At 41.5% G+C, this 16,657-nt stretch overlaps 2 protein-coding genes across 3 annotated transcripts; both read left to right on the top strand.

Annotated features, from left to right (window-relative positions):
• The first annotated feature begins 102 nt into the window (after window positions 1-102).
• Window positions 103-5,776, top strand: LOC116320106 (cytochrome b-c1 complex subunit 2, mitochondrial). 2 transcript variants are annotated; one of them, XM_031739621.2, is made up of 14 exons: window positions 103-246; window positions 1,190-1,258; window positions 1,613-1,762; window positions 2,071-2,135; window positions 2,236-2,292; window positions 2,540-2,664; window positions 2,928-3,025; window positions 3,117-3,174; window positions 3,264-3,359; window positions 3,497-3,696; window positions 3,826-3,906; window positions 4,003-4,079; window positions 5,191-5,344; window positions 5,436-5,776. In XM_031739621.2, the coding sequence occupies exons 1-14, from the start codon at window positions 214-216 to the stop codon at window positions 5,517-5,519; spliced, it is 1,347 nt and encodes a 448-aa protein (XP_031595481.1). In that variant the 5' UTR covers window positions 103-213; the 3' UTR covers window positions 5,520-5,776. The 2 variants fall into 2 exon arrangements, with proteins under 2 accessions (XP_031595481.1, XP_031595480.1); XM_031739620.2 differs by lacking the exon at window positions 1,190-1,258 and adding an exon at window positions 1,294-1,395 and having other exon boundaries at window positions 149-246.
• A 122-nt stretch (window positions 5,777-5,898) lies between these two features.
• Window positions 5,899-15,389, top strand: LOC116320108 (uncharacterized protein C16orf52 homolog B-like). The gene is made up of 3 exons (XM_031739622.2): window positions 5,899-6,730; window positions 12,625-12,837; window positions 14,241-15,389. Exons 1-3 carry the CDS (start codon window positions 6,625-6,627, stop codon window positions 14,423-14,425), a joined length of 504 nt encoding a protein of 167 aa, XP_031595482.1. The 5' UTR covers window positions 5,899-6,624; the 3' UTR covers window positions 14,426-15,389.
• The last annotated feature ends 1,268 nt before the right edge of the window (window positions 15,390-16,657 follow it).

Genomic DNA, 16,657 nt, shown 5'->3' with positions numbered 1-16,657 from the left:
TTTATTTTTTATTTTATTTTATTTTATTTTATTTTATTTTATTTTATTTTATTTTATTTTATTTATCTCTCATCTCCAGGGCAGCAGAGGGCGCGCGGTCACTGGCTAGGCAGACGCGCCGTTTACAAGCGAAGAAAGCGCTGAGGATTCTGGGTAGGGCACTTTGAAGCCAGCCATATTGCTTCATCGTCCTGACCCAAGGCAAGAGGGGAGATGAAGGGGATTCGGGGAATCAGTCAGCTATCGGTGAGGACTCGGGCAATGTGTCCTACGTGTCTGTGTGTCGGAACATTTGTACACCGAGTTGTGGGCTGTGTTTGTTAGACGGTGTCTAAATTCCGGGTCGTGTCCGGGCAGGCTGTGATGAGGAGCAAACGAGGAAGCAGTCAGCTAAGTCTTGTCATGAATGACTCCGAGCATAACCAGCAATAACTTGCTAGTTACATCACGAACACCGCGGATTTTAAGTCGTTGTACACCCAGCTTAATACTGTCTATTCCGTTAATTCAAGTAAGGCTTAGAGAAATCAAACTAGTTGACGTCTGAGCGATGAGAGCTAGCTAGGTTCGTGTTTATGAAGCTAGCCGTCGAGTTGCTTAACTTACATTTCCATTTTACTATCTAATTATATCTTCCCCTTTCTTATCTGCAATATTGTGCAATTATTGCAGTTTGGATTTAGCAGTAAACATCAATACTTATGTGTGTTTACTGAGTGAGAACCCTGGCAGCCTGAAATGGTAGATTGTAGCTAGTTTTAAAAAGATGTTCTTACTTTTTCACATTTGTCGTTAAAGGCTAGTAATGTTGTTTGGCATCATTCTGTTGGAAGACACCAAGACCCATATAGAGGTTGTTATTACACTTCAGAGTACATTACAATCTTACAAATCCTTGATACTTTCAAAGATAATTTGGAAAAATTGACCTGCAGATTTAAACCTGGTGATATGCTTAAACAAAATGCAGAACAGAGACTTAAGTGGGCCTTGTCATAAGATTATTTTTTCACCTGCATAATTCTAGCTTCATATTTAGTCACAACATTCAGTTCTTTTAGTACAGGCTGCCCTACTAATGCCATTGATCCCATTATTTTAAAGTTCGTGCTCATATCAGCCAACAGGCCAGCAAAACATTAGTTGTAATGTCCTGCCTTCCTGTGTTCTTTGTTTTTCTTTTCCCCAGACAAGGTTTTATGCAGCCCAGGCTGCCCGTAAGGTGGAGGTCACTGGGTTTCATCCACAGGATGTTCAGGTCAGTGGTTGTTGACTTCTTTTTCTTCTCTGCAGAAACGCTTCTATGCGGCTGCCAGAAAAGACCAGTCCCTTGCTCAGCCCCTGGCTGGCCTCAGCCTCTCTCCCAGAGTTGGCCATTCCTACCAGGATGTCCACGTATGTCGGGCAGTGATGAGAATTGTAGTATATATTGGTTATGTTTTAAGCTTTATCTGTTTGTTTCACCTTGCTGAATATAAAATATTAAGTAATCTAACTAAATGCCCACATTGTCTGAGCTGTATAAATAAAAGCCAAGGAAACCAGTTAACTGAATCACTGCCTATAACTCAGGGTACTAACAACGCTAAAGGACATCTCTATATGTCTCCAGGTGACCAGGCTGCCCAGCGGGCTGGTGATCGCTTCACTGGAGAACTATTCTCCAGCCTCCAAAATTGGAGTCTTCATCAAGGCTGGCTGTCGCTATGAAACCCCTGAAAACCAGGGCGTCACCCACCTCCTCCGGCTGGCCTCCGGTCTGGTATGTAACTTAAAAAAAAAAATAATAACATTTAACTTGAAGTAAGCATTGTCCTCATCAACCTTGGTCCTTTGGTGTTGTTGAAAGACAGAAATGAGTAAAGCTGCAGATGCACCAGAATACAAACCAAATCTTTATTCAGTTTTAGGTAAAAATCTTATTTTGATTAGAAATATAACAGTGTTTACATATTAAAAAGCCTGCACAACTGTTGTTAATAAATGGAGATTAAGATCACTACTTTTGTAACGGTGTGTAACATTGCCGCATTTCAGTCGACATGTTACTTAACTTTTCTACCTTTTCAGACAACCAAGGGAGCTTCAGCTTTCAAGATATGCCGTGGTATTGAGGCAGTGGGAGGCAGTCTAAGGTCAGTAACTTAGCCAAAAACAAATAAAAGGTTTTTCTTGTAAACAGTCATTTAATTATTTTTAGGTGTCTAATTTGCATATCTGTGTATTTCTGTGCAGCGTGACTTCATCCAGAGAGAATATGACCTACACCGTCAACTGCTTAAGAGATGACGTGTGAGTCTCTGCATGTCACCTTTGTGTGTGATGAGTGTGTTGATGATCGAGCATTAATAATAATAACGTAATGAAAATGTTTAAAGTACTAGGAGATACTTAAAGAACTTTGTCTCTTTCTGTTTACACACTTTTCTATATTTTGGTGAAATGACTACATTCACTGGAACATATGAATGCTCTGAGATGTGATGTTGCAGGAGTGATAACTTTCTTTTCCCCCCCTTATTCTATTATTGGTCTCTAGTGACACAGTGATGGAGTATTTGATCAATGTGACAACAGCCCCCGAATTCCGTCCGTGGGAGGTGTCAGACCTCACCCCAAAAGTAAAGGTGGACAAGGCACAAGCTGCACAGAGCGCCCAGATAGGTGGGCCCTTTGTTTCTCTTACAACACTCAGTTTTTTGAAAGATTTTTAAGGGATCTGTTGTTTTATTATAGAACTACTTAATTCATATTCCCACCTGTGAGCCTGATTAATATTTTAAAAAGCTTCTGGGTTGTTCGATTAATCAATAATTAGCCTGTAGAGCCTAGATACCAAACTGTCATATAGGGACAGTAATGTTCTCTCTGTTTTTTCTTCACCATGAGTGCGTTGCAGCTAACAGTCACCCATCCATCTTTTTTAGGTGTGGTTGAAGGTCTGCATGAAGCTGCCTACAAGAACGCCCTGTGTAACTCCTTGTACTGCCCAGACCACATGATCAACAACATCCACTCTGAGCATGTGAGTATATATTTCTGTTTGTCTATTATGAGTACAAAACATACAAACTAAAACCATTATGAATTATTGCAATGTTTGCATTTTTCTCCAGCTGCACCAGTTTGTCCAGAACAATTTCACCAGTGCAAGAATGGCCCTTGTTGGACTTGGTAAGTGTTAGGGTTTAAAGTATTTTCCATATAAAGAAAGAAGTAGCCAGATTTCTGATAAACGATAACAATGCTTACCTTTCTACTAGGTGTTGACCACACTGTGCTGAAGCAAGTGGGAGAGCAGTTCCTCAACATCCGCAGTGGAGCCGGCACCACGGGGGCTAAGGCACAGTATCGTGGAGGTGAGGCGAGCTGGCTGAGAGGGGGAAGGAAAAGAAAAAATAAAGGATTTAAGCAAATTTTGAATGAATGATTCCAACCTGAGAAATTGATCGACCTTGCAGACTTCCCTGTCTCATGACTTCGTGCCCCTTTCCAGGTGAGATTCGCCTGCCCAGCGCCAGCAGTCTGGTCCATTCAGCCGTGGTGAGCCAGTCAGCAGCAGCAGGCACCAGCGAGGCTCTGGCCTTCAGTGTGCTGCAGCATTTACTGGGAGCTGGGCCGCACATCAAGAGAGGAGCAGGCGTCGCCAGTAAACTGGTCCAGGGTGTTTCCAAGGCAACAGCAGACCCCTTTGATGTGAGTGCCTTTCAGTTTTGTAAGATAAATTGTAAATAAGCCATACGCCTACAGAGCAGTGTGTCTGCACATTAACCACAAAAACACAATCCAGCTTTATTCTAATTCAGTCTTTGTCTCCCACACCAGGTCACTGCTTTCAATACAAGCTACTCTGACTCTGGTCTGTTTGGGGTCTACACCATCTCTCAGGCTGCAGCTGCCGGTGATGTGAGTATGCCCCCTAGTCTTGAAAATCAATTTTTTTTTTTATTTTCCCCCCAAATGAAACTGCTATTGAGAGCACTGTTTCACTCTTCCCTGCAGGTGATCAAGGCTGCTCTTGCCCAGGTGAAGGCTGTTGCTGACGGTGGAGTCACAGCTGCTGACCTCACTCGAGCAAAGTGAGTCAGACAGACAGAAACAGAATGAGAGAGACCTGAGAGAATGCACCTCTGACATAAAATCTACATTTTCTGCTATTTGGCTATAGAAACGCTAAATAAAAATATGTTAAATTTTCAGGTTTAGGTTAATGAATGATAAATCTAGTGATAAATAATGCTGATAGATTCATTGGTATATACAGTAATTAAAATTAGCTTCTTTTTTTGTTTTTCAAGGCAGGAAAAATATGAAAGGGGCCGGTGGCCTGTATAAAAGAAAGATGTTACATGTGCATCGGATTGTGTTATGTAATTTTAAAAATCCTTTAAACACGCTGCAGTAGAGAGAAGCATCTCATTTTTACTGGCATTGTATGATTTATCTACCTTCAGGAAGTGAGATCAGGCTTCTCCCACAGCTTGTAATTTCTGTTTTTTGTACAGCTGCCACTTGTTGCCTTTTTTGTGGCGTCATTGTTGATCCAGAGCTAGGAAATGATTTGGACATTAATCTCAGTTATGAATTTGGCTTCCAAGTGTTCACTACCAAATGCATCCTTTCATTTGCAGTGGTGCATTTTCAACCCTCCCTAAAAGCTCAAACCCACCTGATGTTTAGAGCCTTTAAGGAACAGTCTCTGTCTTGGGTCTATTTGATGAGTCTGTGGAAGGGTTCTGGTGGCCTGCAATTACTTTTAATTTGACTCGGGGTGTGTCACAGTCTGCTTTTGGTAGCACGTAATAGCTGACTGATGGCTTCACCTCTCTGTCACTGGCCCCACTGAAGCATGCAGGTCCACTGCCACTTGGGCCTTTCTTCACACCTGTCTGCAGCTGCAGTCGTCCCCTGGTGTAGGCAGGCCAGCTGGACCCAGCAGCTGCCCTTGCCAGACTGGTTTCATGTTCAAAACACCCCCTAATTAGGACCTGACTCACTACTGGATGAAGCTCTGCCCTCCACCACCTCCATATTTCTTTTTTCTTTTTACTCATTCCTGTATTTTTTTTTTTTAAAGTTGAATATCATTTGCAGATAAATAAGATTCCTTATTAGAAAACTTACAAAAAGTTTTAAACTATGCTAACTGCATAATGTTTAATACATTCCATTCCTCGTTTCTTTCTGCAGGGCTCAGCTTAAGTGCCACTACCTGATGTCTCTGGAAACCTCAGAGGGTTTGCTGGAAGCCATGGGCAGTCAGGCTCTGACTGATGCATCCTACCAATCCACCGAAGAAATCTCCAAAAAAATTGACAACATTTCCTTGACTGATGTTGCTAATGTAAGACTTTGGTTTTTTTTTTGTCTGTGCTTTGTCATAGTGTAAAAGTGGCGTGTAAACTTAGCTCTTCTTTTTTTTTTTTTTTTTTCAGGCTGCCAAAACATTCGTATCTGGAAAGAAGACCATGGCATCCAGTGGCAATCTTGTAAAAACACCCTTCGTGGATGAGATCTAAATCCCACCCTCATCACCACACACTCAACCTTGATTGACAGCAAAGCAGAATTTGTTTCTTCTACATTTGAACAAAAAAAAAAAGGATTATTTTACAATGGTGTTCTCCTCAGACATTTGTTGTAACAACACTGGGTATTTATAGGTGTTAAAACAGTATACTTTTAGGTGATGCTGCTCTGGTGCATCACACTCATGTGTCCACATTAACTGTATAGCTGATGTAAAATAAGGAATAAATTCTATCTACCACACTGAGTTTAAGGTCACTGGTGTCTTGAATAAAAGTTTGAGTTGGTGGAAGTTGAGCCAATCAGACTTTACTTTACTTGATCTGATAATAACCTAGTGTGGCTGCATGCTTTCAGGAATGGGGTTTTAGTCCCCACCGTTTGTGTCCAGGAAATTATTACCACCTACGTAAATCTGCACGATGCAAAAAACAAAAAAAAAACAAAAGGTGCGAGAGTTTACGGATTTTCTCGCGAGAGTGACGGGCGTGGAGACGAGGGTAGAGGTAGGCTGTCTAGATTTGAGTTTGTCTTCCTCTGAGAAAGCAGGGTCATTTTGCGAGGAAAGCAGGCGTTCAGTGAGAAGTAAGAAAGCTGGATGTGTGAGCGTGGGGGGGTGAAGCTCCGGAAAGCCGCTTTAATGTGAGCATGGGCGGCGTTTTCCGCCTGTGGTCTTCCCGAGGTAGGAAACAGCTTCCATATGTGGGGAGAGAGATCGGACTGTTCATGCAAACTCAGGCACCAAGTCCAGTGCATGCATAAAACAGCATTTTATTCTTTAAATATAATCTCCACTCGTGTTTTCCACACGAATATCACCGAGATGCGGTGGAGCGTCCGGAACGACCCGTGACCCCCTGCAGCGACACTTCCCTCCTGGGCCAGCAGGTCGGGTCAGGCAGTCCACTTTAGGAGGAACAACAAAGAGAAATCACCCCATGCATGGACATCAAACCACCGGGGATTAAATACAATGTGAAGAGAGGGCGTGGATGAGGCACAGGCCAAATTCCACAGTGATGGCACACGACATGTGGGTTTAGGTCACTTCTTGATGCCCCGTCTCCCTCGGTCCCTCCTTTTGTGTTCACCGACATGGATAAACTCACGGTGATATCAGGATGTCTCTTTCTAGCTGCGGACATCTTCGCCATCGCCAGCGTTGCCAACCCGGACTGGATCAACATCGGAGAATCTGGCGGTAGGTTGCGGACAATCCGATCGTCTCCAGCACTGTGTTTTGTTTTTTGTGCTTTGCATGTGGGGGAGGTCGGGGTGACACAGGAAAAGGAAATCTACCAACAACCACATGAGATGAAAAAGTTTACCCACTGTAGAAAAATAAGCAGACAACAGAACAATTGTGGAAGATTGCACTCTTAATTCTGTCTTCTTATTTAAAAAAAAAAAAGTGCTCATACTCAGCTCAATAACAACCAGCTGCACACACTGTTGCACTATTTAGGTATGCAAGGCTTTCCTGTTTGTTTCAAGGGATAAAAGTCTTTGAGAAGCACATGGCCTGATGCCACAACCACCATGCTTTACTGTAGGAGGGCATCACCTGGCTTAACCTTGCATGATGGGTGCAGTTTTTGTCTCTTACACTGGAGAATCTTTTTTTTTTCTCCACCTATCGGAGTCCTTTAAATACCATTTGGCATGCTGTCAGCTGTTGTCACACATGCAGTGCATCCCTGAACTTTGGAAGGTCACGGTTCTGCACTGTTTTCTATTATTAAGATGAAAATAGTCCAATAAGTTCATAGCATGAGATCACAAGACCTGACTTGTTCACCTTCTACCCTGGCAGCACCCTCACCTAAATCAGAATATTTCCAGAACATGCAAAAAGTGGCCTTTTTCTTGCGCTATTCAGCACGTGAGAAAGAACAACAGGGAACTCAAGTGTCTTCCTTTTGCTGCCCCACCATTAAGACTTGTTTCATGGACTACTGCTGAGATGGCTGTTCTTCCTCCAGGTTCTTCTGGCTCTACCGGGGATCCTAAAGCTCCATTATGGTGACCACTCTTTGATAAGGACCGACTCAATCTGTTGGTCACTTTGGTCATCTGCTAGTTTCACAGTTACTGAGGTCATGGTGTTTGTGGAAACAGTTTCTCTGATCTGTTTCACCAACGTCACACTGTGGATGTCTACAGAGTTACTTGGACTTTGGTGTTGTCCTTATAGATGTGTTTTACAAACTATGTCCAGTCCATTCAGTTTGCTGACAGTAGAGTCCTGCCACGGTTTTGACACATAAGGATAATTTAAAGCAGATAATGTGTAGTTGGCCTCCGTTTGTCATAGGCTTGCAGCAAAGGCACCAAACCCTTCCAAATGATAGATTAATACTTTTGCAAAAAGTCAATTAAAATGCATACACTTTGTTGTTACAGGTAACTAAATGTACACTGGAGGACAAAAAATATATATATTTTAAATGATTATACAATTTAAGAGTTTGGTTTGCTCAGTTTGGTTTGCTCAGCTGTTTCTTTGTATAAAATTAGATGATTAGTGGTTTTTGGTAAGTGCGCGCTACAGCTGAAGATGTAGTTTCAGCCTTCCTGGTTATCTGGTTATTGCAGTAAAGTAATACACAGATGCAACATCCAAAGCTAAACATTGACTAAAACTGGCACAAACGACAGACGGTCCCACTGCTGTGTGTGTGCACAGCTGCACGAGGCTCTTGTCACCTCCATCAAAATGCTAAAGAGGAGCAGAGACAAGGATATAACAGCCGTACTGAGTGGTCATTACAGGATTGAATTTGTTCTTTTAAAAAAAAATGGTTTCAGCTGCTCATTGAGGATATAAGAAGCGGTTGTTTTTGCATGATTAAATGAGAAACGGCTAAATGTTTTCTTTTACAAAATGCGATAGTCGTAAACGAACTGAAGCTCAGAAAGAGCTCACATTGTGAAGCTTTTATCTCCTGTTCCTCAAAATAAATAATAGTGTGAAATGACTGTAGTAAAAGCCTTGTGTGCCTGTCTAATTAGCTGGATGGTAATTACCTGAAGGCAGGAAGTGCTGTGTGGGACTGAGGATGTTTGACTTTTAATTGGACCTCTTGGGAAAGTAATTTTTTCCACCCGGACAATTAAGTTCTACATGCTCAGTTCTGACATAATTCATTTTAGCCGTGTGTCTCAGTGCAGTAGCTTCTTCCTCAAACTGATAAATATATATCGTATTGTGTAAAACAAACTCTAATCCTCATTTAGGTGATTCAGTTTGAAATAATCCTTATTTTTCTTACTTCTTATAGATACAGGGACACCATATATCCATATTTTATTAAATTACTACTGCAATCACTCTCAGAGAGATTGTCAAAGGTTTTTAAATATGTCAATGAGTGCAACTCGAGAGGATTCGACTTGTTCCAGCTGGTTGTATTTTGATTAATTCCAACAGAAAAGGAAGGCTGAGCTCAAATGTAATAGTTACATGTGAATTTCTGTCTATGTAGACAGCAACAGATATGTGATTTTCAATGATTTATGGCAGTTAATTGCTGTATTATCAGAAACAGACTGCATGTAATTGCCAACTTGGCCCCATTTAATTGCAGACTGATGGCAGACTGACTGTTTTATGAGAACATCTGTGGCAGGTTTTAGTGACAGTGTTGGTGTGCTTGATAGTCTTATTTTGCAGCAAAAAAATAACTGTGAGAGAACCTTATCTTATTGGATAAAACCGATATTGACAAAGTTCAACTTTGAAGACGTAATTTGCCATTGAAAAAAGGGGATGCATCACCATATGTGTTATTGTAGTATTGAGCTTGTCACAGAATGGTAGAAGTCGGAATAATATCGTATCATGGGATGTCTGGTGATTCCCATCTGTAGTCTACATGTATGACTGAACATTTGTGAACATTCCGAAGACTTCAAGTACAATTGATGCCAAAATGTGCTCGAGACGGAAATCCTCAGCCGCCACAGGGTAAAATGGCACATCAGATGTTAAGTGCCTGAGTTTAAGTGCTTTTTATATGACGTCCATTTGCCTTGCAACGCATAACAGTTCGCCATCCTTTCAATTATGTTCGCTTTTAAGATGTTGATTTTCTTAGTTAGGTTATTGACTGCATACTTGCTGAAAATCTAGCTTGTTTCCTTTCAGTAAATGAAAGGTTACTTGTGAAGTTCTTTCTCCAGTTTCCTGTAGACAGCTGATTGCGTTTAGTGACCCAAACAAGCTGTAATCAGAATGTTGCATTTCTGTTCCCGGTCTGTTCGGATGAGCAGATGTTTGTCCCTCAGGGCAAAAGCTTTCAGAGTTTGGATGATTGTGTGAATGTGTAGCCACAGCAGACTTGATTTTTGGATCATTAGGGCAGTTTCCAGGGAAATGGATCCACCATTTGCACTTTCCTCCACCCTGTGGTAAGAACAGGATGTCCTGTGGAAATGGGGTCTAGGTCAGCCTGCAGGGGGATCTGATTCAGGCCTGATGTTTCCTTCAGCCGGCCGTTCTATCATTACCCCAACATTAGGATCTTTTTTAATATGCATGGTCTAAAGTGTTCAATTCTTTTTATGTGAAGCGGCTTTTTGTGCCGTACTTGTCTCGTGGGTGGATCGGGGATAAAAACCACATGTGCATTTACAAATACTTAACAGTTAAATCTAAATTGACAGGGGCTTGATTGCTGTAAGTACCAGATGTTTATTCAAATGCGGTTTATTGTATTTAATTCCCTGCCAAATTAAAAGATGTTTCAGTGCTTCACTGTTTTTTCCTTCTCTTTGTTATGCGATTTGCTTATAATCACGTTAAGTGTGTTAATACTACACTCATTGGGTCGAAATTACCTTGATTGCATTGGTAAATGCTAAAAATTCATACAGCTTCTCTTCTAAAGATAATTCAGGGAAAGAAAGAAAACAGAGCGAGGCGAGTGAACAAATGACGGTGTGGGAGGATTTTAGTTAGCATTTTTTTTTTCCCATTCTCAGTGCGTGCACTGGTTTGCTTGGAGTCTTATCTTGTTGGCGTGGATGCAAAGTTGAGCAGATGCAGTCTCTGTTGGGTTCCAAGTGCAGACAGGAGCCCTCCTACCTGATATCACAGCACCCACCAGGCCTCTGGGAGACAGGAGGCCATCAGATGACTCGCGCCACTAATCTCTTCATTTCCGTTGCTCTCTCTGTGCATGATGCTTTGCCGTTTTGTGCCAGAACTCCTGACCTGTTTGATATCATACTGCTGCTGGTGTTCCACCGATCAACCAGTTTTTCATAACAGCAGGTTCATGGGTACCCTGTGGACTATGAAGGGGATGGGAGAAAGACTCCTGCAGGGTCATCATGTCAACACAGTGTCTTTCTACAGCATTAAACACTACTCACAGTAGACGTGAAGCTTAAAGTACAGGGAAGAGTCTGTCAGTCACATACTGACTATTTAGCCACACTAACTACATGCGGATTGTGTGTGTTTGTGGCACAGACTGTAAATAAAAGATGTCTCCTCCATTTCTTCACCGACCTGATCTAAATGAGAAAGTGAGGCCGCTGCATGCTGCCCGCCGCAAGGCATACTCTGCTTTGTCGTGCTTTTTGTCCCTAATGTGGGACAGAATGTAAAAAATGAACATTATGTTGCACTCAGTAAACCTTGAAACTAGTGATAAAAATCATAAACTCCTCTAGACGGTGTTTACTGAGGTCTTAGATCAAATGAGCATACAGTAATCAGAAAGCTGCCCCCTTCTGGTCATTAGAAATAGTGCAGGTTTAAGGTCCTTCACCATTGGCTTAACTTTCTCAACCTGAAAGTTCGTCTATTTAAAGTCTATGGTTTGTGTTACAGAAATAACCCACCCCACAGCTGTGATGTCATTTCTTTCCGATGTTACTGATTGGTCGATAAAAACAAAGTAATGTTATATTTTTCCAGCTACAAAGGGGAAAGAAACACAAATACATAAGTCTGTTAAGGGAAATAACAAAAGCTGTTGTGGGAAAACTGGGCGTGTCCTGCTAGCAGAAAACAAACCTGGAAGTTTCAGAGGATAAGCACAAACAACAGTAGAGAAGTCTTTTTGTGTTTTGAGGTTTTTAGGGCCAAGTACAATAAAGTGAGTATTGTCTGCATCTAGAAGTATAAAAACTGTGGGTCATCCAGGCTTCTAAGTAAAAGTTTTAGTTTAACTCATTTCTTTCATCTTTCATAGATGAATATATCTGCACCATGGAAACATATATAAAGTGATAAGTATTGGGGTCTAAATGACCTTTAATTTCAGTGAGCACCAAGACATAAAACGAGTCAATGTTTATTAAAAAGATGCTGAATTTGCCCCAGCATAAAGTTTTAAATAACTCTGTTTTGCCCCCTAGAAGTTGTACTTCTACCACCATCTTTTCTGTGGTGGAAATGGCCCTGATGGTATCCCATGTTGCCCTCTAATAATATTTTTGGTAGTGGTCCTAGAACAGATCCCTGTGGAACTCTGACTTTTATGTGAAGGGATCAGTGTAAATAAGTCTATGACAGCACAATTGTAAATGGTGTAATTAGTAAAAAAGTGTGATTAGTATGCAGCACTGAAGTCTAACAGGCCAACAGATGAGAACAATGTCTAATAGCAGTGAAGTGATATACTGACTGAAACTCTCCAACGATCCATTCTCATGCATTTAGTCACATTTCCTTTGCAGCAGCAGGCTTTCTTACCTGTCTCACATCTCCTATTAGTAGAGAAGAGATCTTATGATTCATACTGTACCAATGACAAGATTTATCCTTTATTTCAAAAGGTTTTTTTGGAGTACCTTTACCCGTCATTCTTTGGTGAAAATGTATGGAACCAGCACTGCTTTGATGAAAAACCTGAATCGATATTCACCTTGATTGACCTGAAATAATCAATACCTCTTCATGTGTAATCAACATGCTCTATAGAGACCATTGTGTATGCCACACAATGATGTTTGCTTATTTTTTGTCTTGGTGTGGTTTTCTCTGTAGTTTGTCTGTTTGTTTGATTTTACGGCTTTGTTGATGGATGCAACATCACAAACCTCATTTTTCTCTTCCTCACCTACCTTCCTTCCGCCCCCCAGGCTCTTTGACTTTGGGTCTCGTCCGGCAGTGCCAGACCATCCATGGCCGAGATCGGACCTGCACCCCCCCACGGCTGCCGGGAGAATGGATCACCGTGCTGCTCTTCATCATCCTGGGCATCATCTCCCTTACAGTCACCTGCGGTCTTGTTGTGATGTCACACTGGCACCGAGAGGCCAGCAGATACGCCCGGTGGATCGCCTTCACGGGGAGTGCGTATCCACTGCCACATTTTGCACTCAATCAAAAAATGCGCTCAAATAATCTTTTTCGCTTTCACCTGCAAGCGTGGCTCTGGGATGTGTTTACAGGCCTGTGGTTCCTCACAGCGGGGATTGTAAAAGGACTTTTTCTCTTTCTGCAAATGACTGGCTTAGGTGCTCCAGCTAAACTGGAACTTCCTGAGATATGCAGTGCAGCTGTGTGCTAATGGATGTAAAGTACCAAACCAAAATTATAAAATAAATTGAGATAAAACCTGTGAAATAAACTTCAGTTACCTCTGCATCAGAATTATTTTCACTGTAGGAAAGCTCTGGTAATCATGAAAACATAAAAAAATATATATAAGGAGCTCTGTTTAATAGTGGCTAGTTTTTATTTTCTTAGAAAAGAGACATAATTAGTCTGCATTAGAGAGTGTCGTATTACTTTAAATGTTTAAAAGAAATGCATCCAGGTTAATAACAGCTGGTCAGTGTTTTGGTAAGTGGACTGGTGCTTATATAGTGCTTTTCTACTCTTGTACAGCACTCAGAGCATTCACACACATATTCATACAAGTGCATTGTTTTACGTCTAATGCTTTTAATCTAACATTCACACACTGACACTCCGATAGACGAACCAGGGGCAATCTGATCAGAAGCTTGGCCAAAGATGCTTTAAAACGCATTCTGGGGGAGCCAGGAATCGAACCACTGACCTTCTGATAAGTAGATGATGCACTCGACCTCCTAAGTGACGCCTGAGACCCCAAGATTAACTCCATCACTGACTCCACCATCTCAACAGCCTGAAAGGCCCACTGTGCAGGCTGCAACTGTCTTCAAAGCGGCTTTGGTGAATCAAAACTGCAGTAAAATGGAATTGAATGGGGTCAAGTTGGCTTTTACATGCAATCTGTTCATGATCATATTCAACTGTGGAAATTGTTGCATACTTATAAATTCACCTTAACTACTTACAATCCAGCCAGCACCCATAGATTTGAAACTCCAGGAATTTCTCCACAATTAGTGACGTAACTGTTGCACGATGGGGATTTAACCATCCTGCAACACAGGCTTTTCTATAAGATCACAGTGGGTTACAAGCACTTGTTGCGTTAAGTCCCTTATTGCAAAGAGACACATCACGGGTTGCACACTAACTCAGACTGATTGCAAGGTGTCGGCAATTTGTCTCCGTTTATAAATTAGACGGCGATTTTTTGCAAACCTTGGAGTTGTTGGACACTCAACCGTTGTGCAATCAGCGGTTGATGCAACTTGGTCACTTGCAAAAATATTTTCGGGCTGCTGTCCTCTTTTTACTCTGGTATGACTAAGCGATTAGTTCTGCAACAGAATCATTGGTGCTGATGCTTCTCTATCCTTGTATTTTCTCATTGCAGTGATCCTGTTCTGTATGGCTGCGTTCATTTTCCCAATTGGATTCTACATCAACGAGGTTGGAGGACAGCCATATAAGCTGCCCAACAACACAGTGGTGGGCTCCTCCTACGTACTCTTCATTCTGTCTATATTCTTCACCATAGTGGGACTGCTGTTTGCCGGGAAGGTGTGCCTGCCTGGCTGACAAACTCACATTCTCTTTTTAAATGCATAAAAAATCCGCCACCACTGGAAGCCAACGTCGTCAGAGCGAACTCTTCTGCGGCAGAGCTGGAAGCGTCGCTGAAAGCTGAGAAGTACCCGTCTTTCCCTCGCCGACGAATTGTCGCAACCGGAGCCAAAACCGCTGCAGTCCATCTGTGCATGTGTTTGTTCAGAGGCCGAGCAGGTGCAGGGAGCTCTGAAACGGCCCTCGTTGTCTTCCTTCCTGAACAAGAAGCAGGGCAGTGAAAAGAAAACAGATTATAAAATGGCAAAAGTGACATGTGAGCTTTTGAGGAATTTAAGAGGGTCATTGTAAACGTCTGAGCTGTCATCCTAAAAATTCACGACAGGCGACGGAGAGCTGTTGTTCTTCTCATCTGAACCATCAGGGACGATTTGCACACTGATGTTATTTCGACATGTCAGGCCTGATACCAGTCTGAGGCCCTGATATTGGCCAGTCAACCTCTGTATGATGTCTGTTCTTCCCTCAAGCACTGCTACAAAATAATATAAGCTGCATTACTTTTATTTATATGATAGATTTGGAAGTGTATGTTTTAAAAGGCCAGCTTCTCTGCCAGTGCTATGTGGAGTGGATCATATTGCCTGGAGCATGGTTTACTGTAATGGAATAAATATAAAGTTCATGATACAAGAAGTCATAAAATGCTATTTCTGAGTGGAATGTAAAATGGGCTATTAGCAACAGCTGCCTAAAGTTTGTCATGCTTTACTCTGTGAAACGTGTCTGCACTGAAGGAAGAGGAGCTGTCGAAAGATGTCAGTTTTAAGCTTTTAACATTGTGAATAATCAGTGAGGAAAAGGTCAAGCCTGTTGTGGTTCTCTGTTAGTTTTACTAATCTTATTGATGTAGTAAACTGATTTTTCACCTTTTTTTTAAATAGAATATTTTATGGATTAAACACAATGCAAAGAATGATTGAGTCATTGACTTGTTTTATTCATTTGTAATGCTGATGCCTGTGTGTGTGTCTGTGCCATTTTTTTTTTCAAATCACTGATGTTTGTAATTGTTCATGGAAGGTGTCATCTCATTAAAATCAAGACACATCTCATTAAAATCCCTTTTTTTTTTCATGCTTTTTCTCAAAGTAATGCTGCGTACATCTATGATGTTTGAACCACACAGAGTGTCTGCAGTAAGAGCAATCAAGGTCACACTTGAAGTTGTAGTATGTGTTTATACAATTGTCCTCAATGTCAACCATTACCATACTAAATATCTACACTCAACACTTTGTTAGGTACACTCTCATTCAACTGCGGACTAATCTAGCCAATCGTGTGGGAGCAATTCTGTGCATTTGGACATATAGATGTCGTTCAGGCAGACTGCTTCAAGATGGAGAACAGTAACTCACAAATAACCACTCATTACAATCAAGATATGAGGAACAGCTCAATTCAGTTCTGTTCTATTTATATACCGCTAATTCACAATAATAGTCCCCTCAATGTATATTTATTGTAAGATAAAGACCCTAAAATATTAGAGAGAAACCCCCAACAATCACAGGACCCCCTTTGAGCAACTCGGTGACAGTGGGAAGGTAAAACTCCCTGGCAGGAAGAAACCTCCGGGGGAACCAAGCTCAGGGAGGGCAGCGATCTGCCGTGACCAGTTGGGGTGTGATGACAAAAGGCAAACTATAGAAGACAGAGCCAGAGTTCAATAATTGCTCATGATTAAATACAAAATGGTGTAAAAAGACACAAAGTGAAAAGAGGTGAGTGAAGAAGAAATGCAAAGTGCATTACGCTGAGCACCCCTCAGCAGCCAAGGGCTATTGCTGCATAACAGAGGATTCAGGTTCACCTGATCCAGGCCTAACAATCAACATCATCAAAAAAGTTTTAAGTCTAATCTTAAAAATAGAAAGTGTTTGTATCCCAAATCCAAACTGGGAGCTGGTTCCATGGAAGAGCATCCCATTCTGCTTCTAAATATCCTTGGGACTACAACTAAGCCTGCAGTCTGAGAGCAAAGTGCTCTGTTCAGATAATAAGGTACTATGAGGTATTTAACATTTAATTAGATTTTGTATGTTTGGAGAAAGATTTTTAAAAATCTAAATTTAACAGGGAATCAAAAAAAAGAGAAGCTTACCATGGTAACATGGAAACACGCACCATTCAAGTTCCAGTTAGTCCTCTTGCAGGAGTGTTCTGGATGAAATGAAGACTTTT

This window comes from Oreochromis aureus, linkage group 8 (assembly GCF_013358895.1).
Source record: "Oreochromis aureus strain Israel breed Guangdong linkage group 8, ZZ_aureus, whole genome shotgun sequence".
In the NCBI taxonomy this organism is placed as follows: domain Eukaryota; kingdom Metazoa; phylum Chordata; class Actinopteri; order Cichliformes; family Cichlidae; genus Oreochromis; species Oreochromis aureus.
This window is presented reverse-complemented; position numbering and strand designations above follow the sequence as displayed.

Excerpts from the sequence above, each read along its gene's own strand:
- LOC116320108 (XM_031739622.2), top strand. The coding sequence starts at position 6,625 with ATGGATAAACTCACGGTGATATCAGGATGTCTCTTTCTAGCTGCGGAC. Across the intron at positions 6,731-12,624 it reads CAACATCGGAGAATCTGGCG|GCTCTTTGACTTTGGGTCTC; the intron begins GTAGGTTGCGGA and ends TCCGCCCCCCAG. Across the intron at positions 12,838-14,240 it reads GTGGATCGCCTTCACGGGGA|TGATCCTGTTCTGTATGGCT; the intron begins GTGCGTATCCAC and ends TTCTCATTGCAG.
- LOC116320106 (XM_031739620.2), top strand. The coding sequence starts at position 214 with ATGAAGGGGATTCGGGGAATCAGTCAGCTATCG. Across the intron at positions 247-1,293 it reads GGGGAATCAGTCAGCTATCG|AAACGCTTCTATGCGGCTGC; the intron begins GTGAGGACTCGG and ends TCTTCTCTGCAG. Across the intron at positions 2,665-2,927 it reads TGCACAGAGCGCCCAGATAG|GTGTGGTTGAAGGTCTGCAT; the intron begins GTGGGCCCTTTG and ends CATCTTTTTTAG.